This window comes from Syzygium oleosum, unplaced genomic scaffold, assembly GCF_021117445.2.
Source record: "Syzygium oleosum isolate NSW1041296 unplaced genomic scaffold, Sole_v2.1 Sole_v2.10, whole genome shotgun sequence".
Lineage (NCBI taxonomy): Eukaryota > Viridiplantae > Streptophyta > Magnoliopsida > Myrtales > Myrtaceae > Syzygium > Syzygium oleosum.
This window is the reverse complement of record NW_026607494.1, coordinates 2,940,888-2,960,567: the sequence shown is the minus strand read 5'-3', so window position 1 is coordinate 2,960,567 and position 19,680 is coordinate 2,940,888. Positions and strand designations below refer to the sequence as shown.

Genomic DNA, 19,680 nt, shown 5'->3' with positions numbered 1-19,680 from the left:
ATGGTTTGTTCTATCGTCCGATAGAAGCATTACTTGCTACTTTGTAACGACTCCCTTATATTACTAGTGGATTCAAGTCTAGTTGTGACTGTTAGTGTAGAAGAGTAAACAAAGTTTAGTTATAAGTTGAACCACCATATATCAGTGAGCAAAATTAAGTGAGCTGCTTTTGGTCTTGACCAACAAATTAAGTCGAGAGAGATATATATGAGACTTCTATCCAAATTGAGTAAATCACGTGAAGATTATCTCCCTGCAATTGATATAGTGAGCTTCTATCAGCTTCTCGTGAGTCTATTTAAGCTTCCTCGACTTACGTATAGCCATCTGGTTGGTCTTCCTGAATATATTAGTATTCAAGACTTCATTTAGTTGTTCACCTTATTACAGTACCTTCAAGTCTTCACGAACTTTCTGCTCTTAAGATTTGTTCATCCTTTATCGAGGTCTATCTTGCTTCTATCAATCTTCTTAGTTTGTTCTTAGGATTTTATCGATTTTGTCACTTTACATCGATATTCCCTGAAAGAAGATAATATACTCATTTATCAATTAATAATGAGAAATAGATGTTTTTGTCTAACTTTTTCCCGGAAATAGCTATTGGCTATTCCTAGTCTGTAGCTAATTTTAATCTTTTTGTTTTTGTGTTATTTGATATGACAGGCTTCATTAGCATTCAGTAGTGGCAATTTGTGTAAGGCCAGAATTATCGCTACCGATTTGGTTTCATATTATAATATAATCTGATTCATTCGAAAGATAATCGAATTGGCGCTGCGCTTTAAACATCTCGAGATCACAAATTCAATTTCGACGTGTATAATTAACTCAAAATCTGATGTCCATAAAGTCACTCCTCATTATTGTCCAAATCTTAGTATGGAAAAATATCTTTTGTCAAAGCTAAGAACAAAATTTACTTGAGATACTATTTAACGAGGGTTAATACCACGAATTGACAAATTTACCCTAAACTATCCAAATTGATATACTTGTAACATATTTACCTCATACTAATTTTTGACCATAAAAAACCCTAAATTGATACATTTGCGATAAATTTACCATTCGTTAAATTGGATTAATATCATGAAAAATCACAAATTGATATACCTGTGACAAACGGAGAGTAAAATCCCAAATTAATATACCCGTCGTATCGGATTTTCTCCGATCATCACGATCCATATGATAAACTCGTCGATTAGAACCCACCCGAGCCAGATCTGTTTAACTTGACAAAACGGGCCCTCCCGCAACACGGTCCTTGGACCCGGCAACCATGTAATTAAAATGACCCTGTAGATGTATTCACGTCATATCAAATTTTCCTTATCCGTGAGCTAACGAATTACTTTTTGTCATGCCGAATGTCGTAATTCATAAATGTAATTTAAATGAACCCGTAAACATTTTCCCGTCATATCGGATTTTCTCATTATTCGTAACCGTAAAGCTAGCAAGCTACTTTCGTCGCGCCTAAAGTCGCAACTCATAAATGTGCCCAGAATGAATCCCCCGTACGTATTGGATTTTCCCCGATCATCATGATCCGCATAACAAACTCGTCAATCCGAACCCACCCGAGCTAGATCTATTTAGCTCGACGAAACGGGCCCATCTGCAACACGGTTCTTGGAGCCGGCAACGGTTATTTTCGGTACGGACAATCCCTTTCCGTAGAAAGACGGGCCAAATAAAGCAAGACGCGACCGGGCGTGGCTGATTTCTCGCTCGCAAAAACGCAGACCCTCGATAACCCCCCTAATTTCTCTCTTACCATATAGCACCGTGGCCAGAAGTCGCGACTCATAAATGTGTCCAGAACGATCATCACGATCCGCATAAAAACAAACTTGCCGATTCAGATCCGTTTAGCCCGACAAAACGTGCCCTCCCGCACGGAAAGACGGGGCCAAATAAAGAAAGGCCGCGACAGGGCGGCGGGCCAAGGGGGCGGGCGGCCGATCTCTCACCCGGGAGAAAAAAAGAAAAGAAGAAAAAAAACCTTACCCCCAATAGCCCTAATTCATCTCTACACAAAAAGCCCCCATATTGCACCCCATGGCAACACGATGTGCCATCACCCTTAGAGGACCTTACCAAGTTAAAACCATGTCGTTCCTCCAATGGCGACGCCAATCCTTCGTTTCTCGCACGAGCGGCCTTGACCGCGGTGGCCTCATTCGCCCCATCATTTCTGTTACCTAAGGAGAGCTCCCTCTCTCTCTCTCTTCTCTCTCTTCCTCTTCTCTCTCTCTCTCTCTAGACATTCTCATTTGGTAGCCCATTATATAAGAGAGAGAACCAAATCTCATCGTCGAACCAAAACCCTGCATTCTCTCTCTCTCTCCCTCTCTCTCACCCCAAGCGCTCTCCCTCTCCCTCTCTCTGATCTCTCTCTCTCTCTACGGAAGAAAATTCTTCATCGCCCTCCCCCGCCCCAATCGAATCTCACCGGAGCTCCCCCGCCGATTCCAATCCCCCTCGCCGATCTGCGATTCCGACGGCGTCGCGATTGAGATTGGATTTCGATTTTTCGGGTTTTTTTTTTGTCGCCTTGCTCTTCGAGATATCGGACTGGTGGTAGATTGCGATCGAGCAATCCGAATCGGAGCTGCTGTTGTTGTTGTCGTCGTTGGGGTTGTGGTTGGTGTTGAGGGTGTGTTTGGGGGCGGGGGGATTGGATTGGATTGGATTGGATTGGATTAGATTAGATTTGCGGGGAGGCGAATCTTCGGCCCTCTGGCGGGGGATGGACGGATTGTTATCTGGACGGGGGATATCGAATTGAGGGGGAAAGATGACGATGCCTGGATTAGCCGAGGGAAATGACCAATCCGGCGATGCTTCCCCGGTGCGGACGGCGGCCAAGGGATTCTGGTCCAAGCAGCACGATGACGTGGGCTACAGTCAGCTCCAGAAGGTAGAGGGCTCTCGCCCGCGCCCGCCCCCGCCCCCGCCCGGATTTCCTGGTCGTGGGGAACGGTCGAATTCGTTGAATTGGATTCGGATTTCGATCGATCGTGTTGATCTGCTTGTATCGTTATCGGTCGAATTAATGCGGATTGAGTCCTTGCGTGCTAATCCTCTTTAGGGAGCTTCGATAGGTAGTATGTCGATCGGGATATCGGATCCTCTTTGAATGCAGTCTCTATTGGACATACTCGTGGGAATTAAATGGTAATCGGGCGTGTGCGTGACGTAGTAAGGATTTAGGATGAGCATTATAGGAATGTATAGCTGGTATGCAATTTTATTTGTATGTCGGTGTCCATTGCGGTAGTATCGTGTATTGAATAAGGGCTGCACGGTCTCTGAGCTTCGCAACATTGCCAATGTGAATTATGAGGACAGTTGTGCAAAGTTTCTGCCCGTGGTGACTCTTTTGTTCGGTTCAGGGGCCTTAGTGAGAAAAAGAATCAAAGAATATCACCTTAAAACTATGCCTTATGATGCTGTCCAAGTGTTTATGTTTAAGTGCAATAAACAGATAGAAGAAACTAGAAGAGTTGAAATAGTTTTTAAGAAGGAGAATGGTAGATGTCAACTTCATATGCACTTTTCTTCTTGTGTGCCTATAAAATTAATTACCGAGAAACGTAAATCGCTAAGTAGTTTGTATTCTGTAATGGTTTGTATAATCATGTCTCTCTTACTCTCCTCCGTCCCTTTTTATGTTTGGCTTTTGCCAGATGGATTTTTTTTTTGAAAAGTTGACATATGTATTGACTCGGTACTAAGATGGAGACCTGAAAATTTTCTTGTAGTTCTGGAGTGAGTTGTCCCCACAGGCAAGACAAAAGCTCCTGAGGATTGATAAGCAGACCCTTTTTGAGCAGGCTCGTAAGAACATGTACTGTTCTCGTTGCAATGGCTTGCTACTTGAAGGGTTTCTACAAATTGTCATGTATGGGAAGTCTTTCCAGCAGGAGGGAGCAGTTGGGCACCTTACTGATAATAGTGCAGCTTCTTTGAAAACTCAGGATGAGGGTGGACTGAGTGTGACTACTAGGTGTCAGGAAGAGATTCAAGATCCTTCTGTGCATCCTTGGGGTGGTCTAACCACAACACGTGATGGGTCCTTGACCATTCTAGATGGCTACTTGTTTTCAAAATCTTTGAAGGGGCTCCAAATTGTAAGTGCAATTCTATATGACTATATCATCAAATTCTTGTTATCACTTGCTGATAACTTGCTTGAATCAGGTATTTGACAGTGCACGTGCAAGAGAACGGGAACGTGAATTACTTTATCCTGATGCATGCGGCGGCGGAGGTAGGGGTTGGATCAGCCAAAATACGACAAATTATGGCCGAGGACATGGGATGAGAGAAACATGTGCATTGCATACAGCCCGACTTTCTTGTGATACACTGGTGGACTTCTGGTCAGCTCTGGGTGAAGAGACGAGGCAGTCTCTCTTGAGGATGAAGGAAGAGGATTTTATTGAGAGGCTCATGTACAGGTGTGTGGTTCTTCCTTTATATACAACATGCAGTTAAAATGAGTGGGTTTTAGCAGGAGAACTATGGGTCTCGATGAGGGGTCTGGATAAGAGCTGCGATATCCTTATACTGACTAAGAAGGTGGTTATCCTAGCATAGCTATAAATGGAGATAAGAAGCTCAATTTTGAGAAGATCCAGTTCTTCTACTAATTAGAATATATTTAGTCCTGAACGTGTTTCCAAAATCCGATAATTACAAGTCACATAATTGTTTTACATTTAAGAATGCATTTCTTTTATGAGAGAGGTACTTTTGATTTTTTGTGGCCTTATCTTTTATTTCTTTATTTTTTTTGTGGTATTTGTTGTTGGGGAAGAGAGGGAGGGGGGGGGGGGGGGGGTTGGCTTAAGATATATTGCGAAAACAGACAACCGAGATCTGAGAGTGCATCCAAGTGAAGGGACCTAGGAATGCTTGCATCTGAGGATGGTCTAGGAAAAGATACTCAATGTGGATTATGGGGGGGGGGGTGGGCTTAAGATATATTGCGAAAACAGACAACCGAGATCTGAGAGTGCATCCAAGTGAAGGGACCTAGGAATGCTTGCATCTGAGGATGGTCTAGGAAAAGATACTCAATGTGGATTATCTATCTCACCGTGGTATCAAGTCGAGAAGCTAACTTATATTCTTGGCTTGTGCCTGTGGGGATTGCATGATAGTCTCAATTAACTCTTCAGTTTATTTTGAGTCATCAGGCAGCTAAAAGCATCAAATTTGCTCCATTAATTTAAGCTATACCATGAAACGCTCCAACTACAGCTACAATGAGCAACCTAATTGACAAAATATAAAACGCAGAGAGTCTTGAATGGGGAAGCATGAGAAGCACTTTGGGTGGATTGGCTTGACCGCTTGAGCCCCATAGATTTTTTTTTTTTTTTGAGATGGGGGACGTTGTGGGAGGAGTCAGTGATCTGGGTTTTGAATCCACAGACTCTCAAACTTTTTGGAGCAAAAATAACGGGAGATTTCGGGATTTATGATACATGCTGTAATGGTTGGTATAACCTATGACTTTCCCATGTCTTTGTTCTTTTGTTACCTGTTCCATTATAATTGATGGGCCAGTACTTTCCACTGTAGAAAGAGAAATTTCTTGTCATTGCCTTTATCTGGGATTACCTGGCTGTATCCCAAATTATCTCACTGAATTTTCACTTTCTTGATTCTTGAATCATTGTCTTGATCTGTGTCTCCTTCCTGCTTCATAGACTGGTATTAGGAGGGATGTAAACATAATTTTTTCCTCTCCATGTTGCCATGCAAAAGATTTATTTCATTTATCTAAGGATTGGTCATTGCAAAATGTAATTGTAGACCTATGTGCTTGATCTAGAGAAATGGCTATACTGTTTAATTGTTATATAATGACCCAAAAGGAAGTTCTTACACGAGGAACAGAATTTACTATGAGAGTATCATTAATTTTGAGTGTGAATATTAGGAACTCGATTAAATCTTTTTCCATGGAAGATTTTTTGTCTTTTTGATTTTTGCCTGTGACTTACATTTTTCTGAATGGATATATAGCTCTTAAAGTTGTGTAATGTTGAAGTTTGGCATGGATGTACAGGTTTGACAGCAAGAGGTTTTGCAGAGATTGCAGAAGGAATGTCATTCGTGAGTTCAAGGAGTTAAAGGAGCTGAAGCGGATGCGTAAAGAACCTCGATGTACTAGATGTTTCTGCGCTGCAGATACAGCCTTCCAATATGAGGTTTGTGATTTCCTATCCTCTTCGTTTGTTTTATTTTGATAATGGCTTCTAGTTTCCTTATCTGGATTTTGGTGAATCATTAAAAAGAGACAACCAGCTCAAATAATGTTCTATTCAATCGAAAAGTGAAGAAACTGGATCTCTCATGAGACTTTGGATTACTGTAATCAGCAGTTACAATTATGCTTTGGCTGTTTCTCTCAGGTATCTGATGACACTGTTCATGCTGATTGGCACCAAACATTTGTGGACTCTGTGGGGTTATATCATCATTTTGAATGGGCAATTGGATCAGGAGAAGGGAAGTCTGACATTCTGGAATTTGAAAACGTTGGCCTGAGTGACAGTGTGCAAGTCACTGGGCTTGATCTTGGTGGTTTAAATGCTTGCTTTATCACTTTGAGGGCTTGGAAACATGATGGGCGATCTACTGACATATCTGTTAAAGCTCATGCTTTAAAAGGTCAACAATGTGTGCATAGTAGGCTTGTAGTTGGCAATGGTTTCGTGACAATTACAAGAGGGGAGAGCATTAGAAGGTTTTTTGAACATGCCGAAGAGGCTGAGGAAGAAGAGGTAGTTGAAGTTCTGAGCCATAAAGCTTATGTTCAAACATATGATAGGCATGGCTCTGGAGCTTGACTCAACTGTATGTATGCTTTCAGGATGATGATTCCATGGACAAGGATAGGAATGATCTTGATGGAGAATGTTCACGTCCTCAGAAGCATGCAAAGAGTCCCGAACTTGCTCGAGAGTTTCTTCTGGATGCCGCAATTGTTATATTCAAGGAGCAGGCATGTTGACTTTTTTCAGATTGCTGTCTTACATAGCAGTCACTCTTATGTATCAAACATTTACTCGGAATTCTACTGCATCTTGCTTATAGGCATCTATTTCTGTTCCCTTGTGTGTTGTTGACTACTGCGTGGATAATGTTGGTCATAAAGAGGAGATTCGAATTAGCTTAATTGTATGTTCACAATCGAGTTCTAACTCAATGGTATAGCTCAAGTTTAGACATTAAGTTCCATAATTAATAGTTCGTGCTGTGTTGCTCGCAGAGCTGTTTTTTTTAAAACTTTTACATGGCTATGGTCACTAAGCACAGTCGAGGTGTAATGTCATTTGCTATAAGCTGAGTAGTTGTTGCCTGATTTATGGGTATTGTTGAATGTTTTCTTAAATTGGAAATGAACAGAAGATAGGTACTTTCATGATTATGTTGATGCCATATCTCAAGTAGAGAAGTAAGAATCGTGTAGACTGGCTAGAGACAACAATAAGATGCATATGAGAGGACAACGAAAGTGTTTCCATCAGATTGATGGTTTTGAGGTGTTGAAGTTTAATTTAGATACTTGAATTATGGATCATCGGGGAGTGTCTGACCACAAAGAATAGATCTATCAGAGATATACTCAAGTCATTTTGGTCTTTTGATTTTGGTGAACCTTGTTTTGGTTCAGTTTAATACAGGATCTCATCTGACTTTTTGTGATATGCTTTTCAGGTTGAGAAGGCTTTTAGAGAGGGGACAGCACGGCAAAATGCACACAGCATTTTTGTCTGTCTTGCGTTGAAGTTGCTGGAAGAACGTGTGCATATTGCTTGCAAAGAAATTATCACGTTAGAAAAGCAGGTCTGCACCTTTCTAAAGAAACACCTTTGCATTGAATATGTTTGTTCTCTGTGAAGTACCATGAACACAGCTCAAAATAACTATGCAGATGAAACTTCTGGAAGAAGAGGAGAAGGAGAAGCGTGAAGAAGAGGAGCGCAAGGAGAGGAGAAGAACAAAAGAAAGAGAAAAAAAGCTTAGAAGAAAAGAGAGGTTGAAAGGAAAAGAAGGAGATAGAGAGAAAAAAGACATGTTGGATGATGTTCCTCCTGTTTCGTATGACCTGAAGGATGAACCAAGACCAGGTGTCATTGAGGAGCCAAACGAGATTGCTAGCTGTGGCGATTCAATTTGTGACGCTGGTGATGTTGTCACTTCCAAGTCTGCATCTTTGGATAGAGAAGATGAAACATTCTCCAGTAGTGTAGAAAATTCATTTAATGAGAGTTCAGAGGTGGATTTTGCCGATGTGAAAGATGTGGCTGGTTCTTTTATGACAGATATATCCCAAATTTCCCAGAGAAGACCAAAGTTTCAGAAAGAAGGATTACAGGAACAATTTTTCAGATGGTCTGACAGACGTAGACCTGCTGTTGTTTCAGAAAGTGGTGCTGCGGCTAATCGATCTGAGTCAAGATATTTTAATGAGAATATTGAATTTCACTCCAGGGGCATGAATGGATGGATTAGGCAGACAAGAACGAACTCACAGAAATCAATATCTAGAAACTCTGGCACCAAATACTGTGAGAAGTTTCAGTCTCCCAAAAACAGGATGAATGACAGATATGATATCCATTCGTGTAGCTGCAACGAGATCAACTGTCAACGAGGAAAGGTTGGTCCACATATTGCTGGGTCCAGAGCAGCTCGTGAGGGGAAATTTGGGACCAGCTCAGAATCGGCATTTGATGTATCAAAGAATTTTCATCGCAGCAATAAGTATAATCAAGTGGATTGTGCTCATAGTGTTGGAAGACCAAAAAGCAGAGCAAATAGTGGCAGCATTACTAGCAGGGATATAGTCCATTCTAGGAAAGTGTGGGAGCCCATGGAATCGCAAAAGTACCCTCGGAGCAACTCTGATTCTGATGTTACCTTATTTTCCTCTAGTTTAAGTATACAAGGGAAGGAGTCTGGTGATGTTAAGTCAGCTGTTGAGTTGTGTTCAAGCGAAGATAGTCGAGATTTAATTGGAACTGATCAGAAAGTTTCCAATCTGAAAGATTTTACTGATTCTGGCAGTGGAGCAGATGAAGTTTGCAAAAGCCGACCTGATGCTAGTGCAGCAGATGCTCACGACTCAAGAGAAGCTACTGATGAGGAAGTTAGGTCATGTCTTGCAAGGAGTGGTACCAGTAATGGGACAAGTGATATTGTTACGAGTTCCACTTCCAATTCCGATAACTGCTCATCATGCCTCAGTGAGGTAGACAGCAATGCATCCTCAAACCATGGAAACATAGAGTCTTCATCTACATCGGATTCAGAGGATGTCTGTCCACATTCAGAAAGAAGAGAAGCCTTAACCTGTGATAGCCGTTCTGAATGTCATAAAGTCAAGGCGGAGGCAAAAGAGGTTAGGGATAGAACGGATGTGCTGGGTGGACAACCAGTTTTTGGGTTTCCACTTGATAGCATGGCAACTGGTGTTGCTTCTTATACACCAGTTAAAACGCCCCACTCCTCAAATGATATAAACGGGAACCTCAGTGTAGCTTCTGAGTATCAAGGAACGCTTCCCCAAATGCACAGCCAAAGTTTGTACTTCCAGATGTTTCAGGGTCATGCACCCATTGGTTATTACCCTCAAAATCTAGTTCCGTGGCCAGCAGTTCACACTAATGGGCTAGTGCCATATCCGCATCCAAGTAATTATATGTACGCTGGTCCTTTGGGGTATGGTCTAGATGGAAATTCTGGCTTCTGCATGGGCTACGATGCCATGTCGCACTTAACTGCTGTACCTAATACTAGTCCAGTTCCTGTCTATCAGCCTGCTGTCAAAGCCAACAGTTACTACCCAGAGGAGAGAAATCGCATTCCCAAGCAAAGTGTCAGTGTGAAGGACGTGAATGAGGTCAACAAAGAGAAGGCTGTTCAAACAGGATCGAGATCTGCAGAGCCAACACAATGTGGGGATAGCGGACAGAGAAATTCTTCGGCTAAGGTGTGCCCTGAGGACTCAGGCTTTTCCCTCTTCCATTTTGGCGGCCCGGTGGCTCTTTCAAACATATCGAATCCAAATGTCGGGCCTGATGTAGGGGCGGATGGAAATATTCCTACAAAAGTTTCGACTGATCCTGTGGAAATTAATGCCCCTTGCAACAAGAAGGAAACTACTATTGAGGAGTACAATTTGTTTGCTGCTAGCAATGGAATAAGGTTCTCATTATATTAAAGTGTGCAGAGGTGGTGTGAGGTGGTCGTGTGAGAATTCAGTCCATATCTTCTTGTTTGGTCATAGAGGTCTGAGTATTTTATGGTTTTTTTTTCGTGCTCAATAATTTCCCATTGAATGTCACAATTTTCGAATACAATTTTCTCTTTTCGAGTTGAGTTATTTAATCTCCTTTCGAATTTTTCCCCCTATATGAAGAGAAAGAAAACATCTGGAGCTTGCCAAGCAATCATCATAGCAGCTTTCTCTGTTTGATGTTCGGATTTGTCCCTTCATGAATTTAGAGTTCTTTCTTGTCATGACAAAACATGTCGGCGTATTTACTACGATAAAATTCCATTATTTTGGCTTCCAGTGGGGTAATCGTTCACAATTGATGAGGGCGGTGGTACTTATTTACTGGATAGTAGGAGGAATGACAGATACAAAATCTTTAGAGAACTAATTCTCTCTGTGAGGAGCCACGCTAGATATCTCTCATGGAAATGAAACCTAGTACAAAGATTCACATGTACTTGCATGTCACGACTCGTCATGATTATCGTAAACATAAGTGAAGATCCTTTTGCAATGTACCCGATATCGTCGTTTGAGTCTATCCCCAAGCGGGGACGGGGTCGGCCCGGTCTGACCGCCCCCAATATAATAATAATATATTTATTTTTAAAATTTTAATTAAAAAAAAAAAAAAAAAAACCAAACTTTTGGACCCTGATTTATGGAGAGTGGTTAATAGATCTATCATAAATTGTTTTTTTTTTCAATCCGGCGATCTCCCCCTACTGAGTTGGCAGTCTATCCTTGGTATCTAACCTGCAATCATCAGGACAAATGACAGTATGGATAAGTCCCACATTCAACAGCCTGAATCAACAATGACCTCTGATCTCGAATTTTGCCAAAACCAACCATTCCCTTTGAAGCAACAGGCGATGGAGGTGTTTGTCAACCGTTCAACCATAAGAGAATTCGGCCCGTTACTGTCAACAGTTCTTAAACAGATGGCATGTAGGGTTTGCTTCAAGCATTTTCCTCCAACCATATGCAGAGTCACATGCATGGTTTGGGCTAGGAGAGCACAGGCAGTCGACACCTTTCATGTAGAACATTACTGATGGTATTCTGTGGATGCCTAAGAGCAGGCGTTGTTCAATGTATCCAGTTTACTTGACCCCCCAACGATCCTTCCACAGCTTATTTCGTCTCCCCATACAAAGTTTCTCTTGCATCTTGTGTTAACGACGCTTTTCTCATCAAGTATGTTTTTGTGCGCGTTTTGGGTCGGTAGAATATTGGACACCGCTTAAAATTCACGAAGTTGAAATCCCATAAAGCAACATTTGGGCAACAAATAAGAGAGGAAAGTAACTATTCTGCACACAACGGTTCTTCCTTTTGTCCTTAGCTTACGTATTACCTAACTCTGAAGTTTATCCAAGTGCTAGAGAATCCAAATGATGAAAGACCAGTTCGTTGAAGGATTTGTCAACGCTGGTTATTTTAGAGTCTGCTGAGTACAGAATGCTCTGGCTTTTGCTCACACTCGTAATCTAGATGAACGAAGGCTCTTTCCACTTCAGGGAGCTCTTCGATCTTTACTTGCAACGATTCTCCAATTCCGTGCGCTTCTTTCAGCGGTAAATCTTCGGGCAACTCAATATCTACCTGATATTGTCATGTAAAATGTGCATTATAACAACTAATCGATTTCATTGTATTGAATCAGCAACTCGAGCATAACAGGTAGAGGAGGTGCAACAAATCATTAGCACAAAAACCCAAATTTTACTAAGCTCAACAAAGTAAAGGACACCGAAGGTGTATGCACGAACTGTGTCGACACGTTTAATTTGAGGATGGTGTCTGAGGGCTAGGTATGTCAGTTTTTGCAAGACTTCCGGTGGAGCTGATTGCCCAACAAGAGATACTAAGAGACCAAATAGCAAAAGATTAGCTATGAGAGGAGATAGTGACATTTATCTTCCTAGATCACATTTGTCATTACAAAATTTTCAGCAAAGAATTGATGAAATCGTGCTTTTTCTTTGTAACATATTAGTCGACTTGTTTTCACAGGGCGTAGTTTGGTTTAACAAGGTTGATTCTGTCACGCCCCGAACCCTACGGCGCGCGAGCATCCCAACCGAGGTCGAATTTGTGCGACGTTCCAGGACGCGTCGCCGACCTAACACCCAACACAGAGATCAAGACACATGCGGAAGCAACATCAACACCCGTACAATTAAAACACGTGACCAAGGATAGCACAAACAATAAACAACATTATGAATATACACTTGCATTAGCATTAGGGAAACATATACAATATCCATTTACAGCATACGCACAAAAACCAAAAGCGGGTCAATGGCCACTACTGACAAAAAGGGGTAAGTGGCCCGGGCGGTCAGACTACCAACTAAGGAAGGGCTCAGGTCAAAATGGTGTCAGCTCGACCTATCTAAGGCTACGCTAACCCTACGGTACCTAGTCCGGGTCGGATCCCGATGACTCAGAAGAGCTGTCAGATGGCTCGTCCTCGGAGTCCATGGAATCCAGATCGGACTCGGCCTCTACCGGCTCCTCCTCAAAATCCTCCTCCTCAGGCTCGCCCTCCTGATCGGGGTCCTACTCCATCGGCTCTGGCTCGCCATCCGACTCCATAGGCTCCGGGTCGGAATCCCAGTCTACCGGCTCCTCATCCATCGGGTCTGGCTCGTCGACCTCCCAGATGACGGGTCCGTGTCCGTCGTCAGAATCCTCTCCGAACGAGGCCTCGGGGCTCACCAGATCTCCATCCTCACACTGGGGATCTACATCACCTAGCCCGTTGAACGGGACGTCAAAAGTCCTAAGAGGTCCGAATGTCCCGGAGTAGTCTCTAAAGCACCAAGCTACTCGTGGGCCTGGAAATGCTGCTCGCCCACATCGACCCACACTGTAGTGAAATGCCTAATATACGTATCCCCGTTCTCTACGGGGTACTCGATCACCTCTCGGTCTATCCGGGACGGGATCCCAAAACGGATAGGCACGTCGGACATCCTCAGGGCCGGGGGTCTGAAAATGTGGGTTTTAACAACCGTGAGAATGAATCTCAGCGAGTAAACCCCCTAAACCTAAACTAGGCTAACATGCACCTCCTGACAGGCAAACAATCACACTAACAAATCAAAATTAATTGACCTAGGCCCTTGGGCCCAGATCGAGCACACAAATGACCCTGCATGTTAGGTATATAATAATCACGATAATGGCACATGCGCGAACATACGCGGCCACACGTACGCCATGCACATGCTCATGCTCCTTGATGTCGGCATCACATACGGTTCACCGATGCGCGCATACTTGCACACATATGCCATCATTATGCCCATGCTCATGATCCGGCTCAATTATGCACACTTGCACACTGCCAATTCTCATTTATTAATCGACCCGCGTAAAACGCATCAGGTCTGACATTATCCAATACTTCCTGGCCCGTGTAAAACGCATCAGGCCCAGTGTCTCTAGCCCGCATAATACGCATCAGGCGCAACACCGATCTCCATATATGGACCGAACCCGCGTAAAACGCATCAGGTTGGCCGTTTTCCGGCAATCCGGGCATCGTCCCGCGTAAAACGCATCAGGACGGGTTTAATACCCCGCGTAACACGCATCAGGGCTTTATGTGATCACACGTACATGTACCAAATTTTATCTGAACCTCGCGTAAAACGCATCAGGGCGATTAGGTGATCACAGGCTCATGTCAGACACGCATACTCGCACAATTCTCATGTCATGCCAATGTTCGGTATGCGAAATGCGTGGCCATGCAATCCGGCACTCGGGCAACAACACAATTCACAACGAGCATTCAATTTCACCTAGGCACATAATCAATTAGTGCCAAGACATGCTCAACAAATGCCACGACGTGCTCAAATAACACTTTAGCATGCCCGAAGAATCATTCGATCCAAATCAGCCACAACATGCCAAATTAACATATTAACATGCCCATTTTAAGCAATTCAATGCAATTTGGCTTCGGCACACAATCGGCACATAATTTATGCAATTAGCACAACACAAACTCGCACACTCGAGGCCCTCCATGCTACTCCATACACGGCCACAATATGCACGCGACATGGCATCATGAATTTGATAACAACAGAGCACAATTCAACCACCAATTGGTCAATCCAAGCACCCTCGACAATTACGCGAATAAACCTTAATTTATCCAAACTTAGTCCAATTTAATCCCAATATAGACAGCCACAAATCAGCACATCTAGGTCTCCAATCCGCTTCCAAATCAACATAATAATCCACTAAAATCACCACAACACCAGCCGCTATTATCAGCCCAATAATTACCCCTAGAATTACACTAATTAACCACTAAAATACCATAAACCTATCTAGAAATGCTTAGTAGCCTAATTAGGGTTTAGGGTTAATTACTCACTTAGGCTCCTAAGCTCCAAACAAAGCTGAACAGGTGGGGGTAACGGGCAGCTCTAGCTGGTCTCACGGCGGCGGACAGTGGCTCTCGCGGCGGCGCAAGCGGCGGCGGCGATCGGCGGTTCACGGCCAAGGGGCTGATCGGCGGCTGAGGAAGGAGAGAATGGGTGGTCGAGGGAGTGAGGGTGAATGGTGACGGTGCAAGGCGGGGCGAGCGGCGGCCCCGTTGTGGCGCGCGGCGGCGGTGCTCCTCCGGCGGCGGCGGCGTTCACGCCGAACAAGGAAAATGGAGAGGGAGAGAGTTGGCGTAGGAGAGGGTGGAGAGGGGAGTGACCGGCTTGATGAGGAAGAAATGAGGGAGGGGAGAGAGAGAATGAGAGAGTGAGTGGGGTGGTTGACCAAATTTCCAAAAATTCCCATCATGCCCTCACACCAATGGCTAGGATCAAATCTTGCTAAAATATCTAGGGGTAGATTGGTCCACCAATTTTACAATAATAAGGGCTGATAATTCCAATCTAAACTCCTAAAATTCGGAATTAGCACCTAGGGCTCCAAGGGCAAAACGGTAATTTTCCGGTCCCGGGCCAAATTTCCAATTTTCGACCCTACCAATCCCAAATATAATTGGCCACACTTATACGACGTTGTCCTTGCAAAACAATCGCGTACGTCCACAAAATTCGACACCGAAGTCCGGACTCAATTCCACGATCGATTTTGCTCAAATGCGATTTTAGCGTCTCTCACTGACGGGCAGCTGTTTAGGGGTTACGCGTATCGACTTAGGATTACTCGAGTCGTGACGATCTCGATCTCCCAGAGAACACGAGGATTTATCGCTAGTTCCGGGGGTCGCGATCGTTCGGAATAAGTTCGGGATCGTTCGCCACGCGTACTCTCGGTCATGTGGAATCACCCACGATCCGTTTGTACGTCGCTGGCCAAACCAAATCCGTCACTCTCCTTGGACCGGCCCACATTGGCACAAAATATTCCCTCGTCGTTTCTCAGAATCAGACTCAATTCACGGTCGAGTTCTTGGGTCCACGTACCGTTTTCCTAGTTAGCCATTCCCTATTGGTCAGTATCCCGAGAATGATCAGTTCCGGACGAGACTTACTAAAACGAAATGAGAAATATATATCCATTTTATTGATCACGAAAGTGGGTTGAATTCAGGACGTTACAGATTCAATTCAGGACGTTACAGATTCAATATGTTTCCCAAGATAAACAAAGGAAAGTAGAGAGAGAGAGAGAGAGAGAGAGAGAGAGAGAGGTGCCGCCGACATTTTCCAAAACTGTGCCGGACCAATTCGAAATTGTATAAACAGTGAGGGATACGGCACCAACAGGGTCGATCCACCAATAAAACTTATCTCCAAGAACCGCTGCAACTGAACCCACCACATTCGTCACCGCATCAAAGTAATGATCCTGGTGGAATTGAAATCTTGTTAAAACAATCATACTTTTAAAGACCTAGTGCAAATTAAAACTTCATTTTGGCTGAAAAGTCTGGTTAATTTGGTCCGCCATCTTACCTTTTCATACACACGAACTATTTTGTTCCCTGAGCTTCTGCAGATGATCCAAAGGATGAGTTTCACTCCAGTTGCCGTCAGCATAATGGTGTATAACCACTCTAACTGCTCTGATGTCATCCTTTTGGAAGATTGGTTTCTGATAAGTTGCTTGACGGCTTGGACAAGCACCTGAATTCCTGTATCTCATGGAAAAATAGATTGCTCATTTATGTAATTAGACGGCCATCTGCTGTAAAATAAAGCGTCATTCTCCTAGTGTTTCCATCAGATCCTGATGAATCTCTAGAAATACTTTGTACCTTTTTCTTTTATTTCTGTTCTTCCGACGTGGCAAGATTTTTAGCAAAGGTTTAGTGAAAGCAGGAAGACTAAATTTTATCAATTTTTTTGCCAATGGCTTTGCACAGTTATCTAATCAGATGTATTCCGCAGTAAGAGGAAATATCCCAGAGCTTTTTTGCCTACAATATAAGTCCTAATGATGTGAAAGATGTCATCAAATTCTTACACCTGCAACCAAACATGTCCTATTCAATAAATCCAAATAATGTAAGTACAGAGCAGCAAAGCTGAGAATTGGAGAGACAACTCACCTAGAGTGGCCATGACAGCAGCGAAGATGATAATGCCTACTGGCTGTACCCGAAGTTTCCCAATAGGATACTTGTATATGTCTATTGTTTCCATCGACAAGTGCGTAAACCAAAGGATACCACCGGCCATTAAATCCAGCAACGAATCTAGGGTTGATGCTGTGATGGCTATGGAGCCACTCTTTACGGTGGCATATATCTGGCAATAAGAACATATATCAGGTCATCTAAATCACTTTTGGTGCAAAAATGCTATAAGTGACACAGTAAGTTGGACATCATTCGGAGAATCGAATCAATTCTGACGTAAACCATTTCCATATCTATTCGTTAAGATAGTACTGATTAGGATCTTTTATGTCAGATAAACAATCACGAACGTTTCAAAATAGAGACTAGTGAAATTTTGCTAAGTTATGTCCAATTTCAGAGTGTAGTAAGTTTAGTCCTTGAAGTTCAATCGGCCATGAAGAGATTGCTGGAGTCATAACTCCTTGACTTGTTAGTTCTTTCAAAATATTGCCCTCTTCACATGTTCAACTTCTCTATGACCAATGGAAATCCATGAACGAGAGATTTGAGTCACTGGGACGGTAGAATTAACAGTTCCATGCATACCTTGAACGCGAGCAAGAACAGGGTTGGCCCAATTTGATATTTTCAAAGCTCTTTCATGTTGAGCTTGTAATATGTTGCTCTCATCTTCATCGATGACATGAGTTCAAGAGACTCAACCTCTTTGAACAACCTCAAGGTAGCAGACTGTCTCTCATAGCACTGCTTCTCCCCTGACCAGCCAGGAAATGGATAAGTGTAATGACTTATGACATTGTACGAGCATTTTGATTTTATAGTTCGTTTTCGCTAAGACAATGCTTTTTAGTCATAACATATGTATTGTGGGTTTTGGTTAATCGATGTTTACGTAGGTTGAAATCTTTTATTTACCTGTTTTCTTTGAGAAAGCTTTTGCAGTACGGAAACAAACTCAAATATCTAGTTTGAAAAATATAAAGTCAACTCGAACCACATACGCCCTTACGTAGTAAGCATAGTTAATGAAGTTCTCACAGTTGCAATATGCATTAGTCTGCATCGTAGGATTTTGGTTCTGTTCCATTGTACCCAAAACCAAAAGCAAATCAGAAACATGAATCTGAATTTGCCATTTATGTGTGACAACAGAAAAAACAGAGAGTGCTGAGAAGATACAAGCTTTATTATGATATCCGGAAGAGTACATGTCTACATGACAAATTGAGCTAAAACTGTGTGAACTATATGACTTATGACAAAGTCCAGAAACTGAAAGATTGCCTTCAACCATGCCAGTGGTCTTGGAAAGGTCGAGATGGAAGAGAGACTCAGGGTCAAGCCCAGACCGGACCTTGTCCGGCAATCTCAAGAAGAACTCGTGCCTCAGAGCAGAAACATAGTTGTTAAAGTTGGCGCTGTTCGCTTCTGCACGGGCATCATTCCCGTTGTCCTGACCAGTCTTGGCGGCAAGAATGGCTTTTTTGCGTCAGGATCGATGCCACCACCCCAACTCTCCATTGACCTTGGAGCACAAACCCAACCCACAACTCAAAACCTCTCTTCATGTGATCAAAGAGCTCTAGCAAAATACGAAAGCAGACCCCGCTTTGAGTTGTCAACTATAACATAAGTCAAAAAAGGAAAAAGAAAAACTCCCAAAAAAAGGAGGCCTTTTTGTCAGTGCAACTTCTTTACTCATTCATAAGCAGAGAGACATCATGCTTCATAATTTGAATCGAGGATTACTTGAAAATAGACAACCCAGATGGAAAGGAAAATTGAAATTAATTTCCCACAACTCAAAACCTCTCTCCATATGGAGGTCTGGTGTCACTTTGTCTTTCTATAAGACCTGAGCACTCATAGTAGCCATAGAAGATCGTTGACTTTGAAGTAACGTAACTCTTAAAAAACGAGCATCAAGCTCTTATACCAATTGAGGTGACTAATGAGATCATCTAGAGGGGGGTGAATATGTGATTTTGACCAATCTTTCGAAATTAAAGTGGAATTGAAACAATCAATATATGTATTGTCAAATTCGAGGGAGTTAAGAGTCTGAATAAATTAGAGTTTGAACAACGATCAGATGCAGTATACCAATGTTCAAAGGTAACCAATAGGAGTTTATGGAATAGCAAGCCTATGTCCACTCTCCACGCAGATAATCTACTGACTGGATTTTACTAATGAATCAATCAGATGTTACAGATGAGAATTTTAACTCTCGATCTCACTATCTCATAATCATTTCCTTTCACAATATCATAGTTACTCATCTTTAAAACCTCTTTAGAGATTACAAAGTTCAAGCTCAAGAAAGACGAGTGTGTATGGTTGAAGCTCTCAATACTTTGAAATTTCAAATTCAAGATATCACATCTTTCTTATGCACCGGGATCTCCTTTTATACTCCTTTACTTACAATCTTGCAGTTGGACAATTTTCAGAGTATCATTCTCCAATAATTCTGTTAGATAAGAATGCTTAATGAAGATTCGATAACTGTTGGATAATGCAAATCAGAATCTCTTAGATGATTCAGTTGCCCATACAACCAAATTAGAGTTTCCATAAGTAGAGTTCTTCATTTAGTATGAATATCATGTCGAGATTGAATATCAACCTATTTCCGATGATTTGCTTTGAAATAGATCATTGTAAAGCAATCTTGAATAAGTTGAAGATCAATAATTTCCAAGAAATCTTTACCAAAAAAAAAATAAAATAAATAATTTCCAAGAAAGACCACCGCCCACAGCGGCTGCGTTGGCTTGCGCTC

General features: G+C 42.5%; 1 protein-coding gene and 1 pseudogene across 2 annotated transcripts; one reads left to right on the top strand and one right to left on the bottom strand.

Annotated features, from left to right (window-relative positions):
* The first annotated feature begins 2,431 nt into the window (after positions 1 to 2,431).
* LOC115678621 (uncharacterized) lies at positions 2,432 to 10,413 on the top strand. Of its 2 annotated transcripts, none has more exons than XM_030602007.2 (8): positions 2,432 to 2,929; positions 3,774 to 4,142; positions 4,213 to 4,472; positions 6,116 to 6,233; positions 6,438 to 6,809; positions 6,899 to 7,030; positions 7,747 to 7,875; positions 7,964 to 10,413. In XM_030602007.2, the coding sequence occupies exons 1-8, from the start codon at positions 2,807 to 2,809 to the stop codon at positions 10,253 to 10,255; spliced, it is 3,795 nt and encodes a 1,264-aa protein (XP_030457867.1). In that variant the 5' UTR covers positions 2,432 to 2,806; the 3' UTR covers positions 10,256 to 10,413. The 2 variants fall into 2 exon arrangements, with proteins under 2 accessions (XP_030457867.1, XP_030457866.1); XM_030602006.2 differs by having other exon boundaries at positions 6,092 to 6,233.
* Positions 10,414 to 11,740: 1,327 nt separating this feature from the next.
* On the bottom strand, positions 11,741 to 18,416 carry LOC130139086 (metal tolerance protein 4-like; annotated as a pseudogene).
* Positions 18,417 to 19,680: the final 1,264 nt, after the last annotated feature.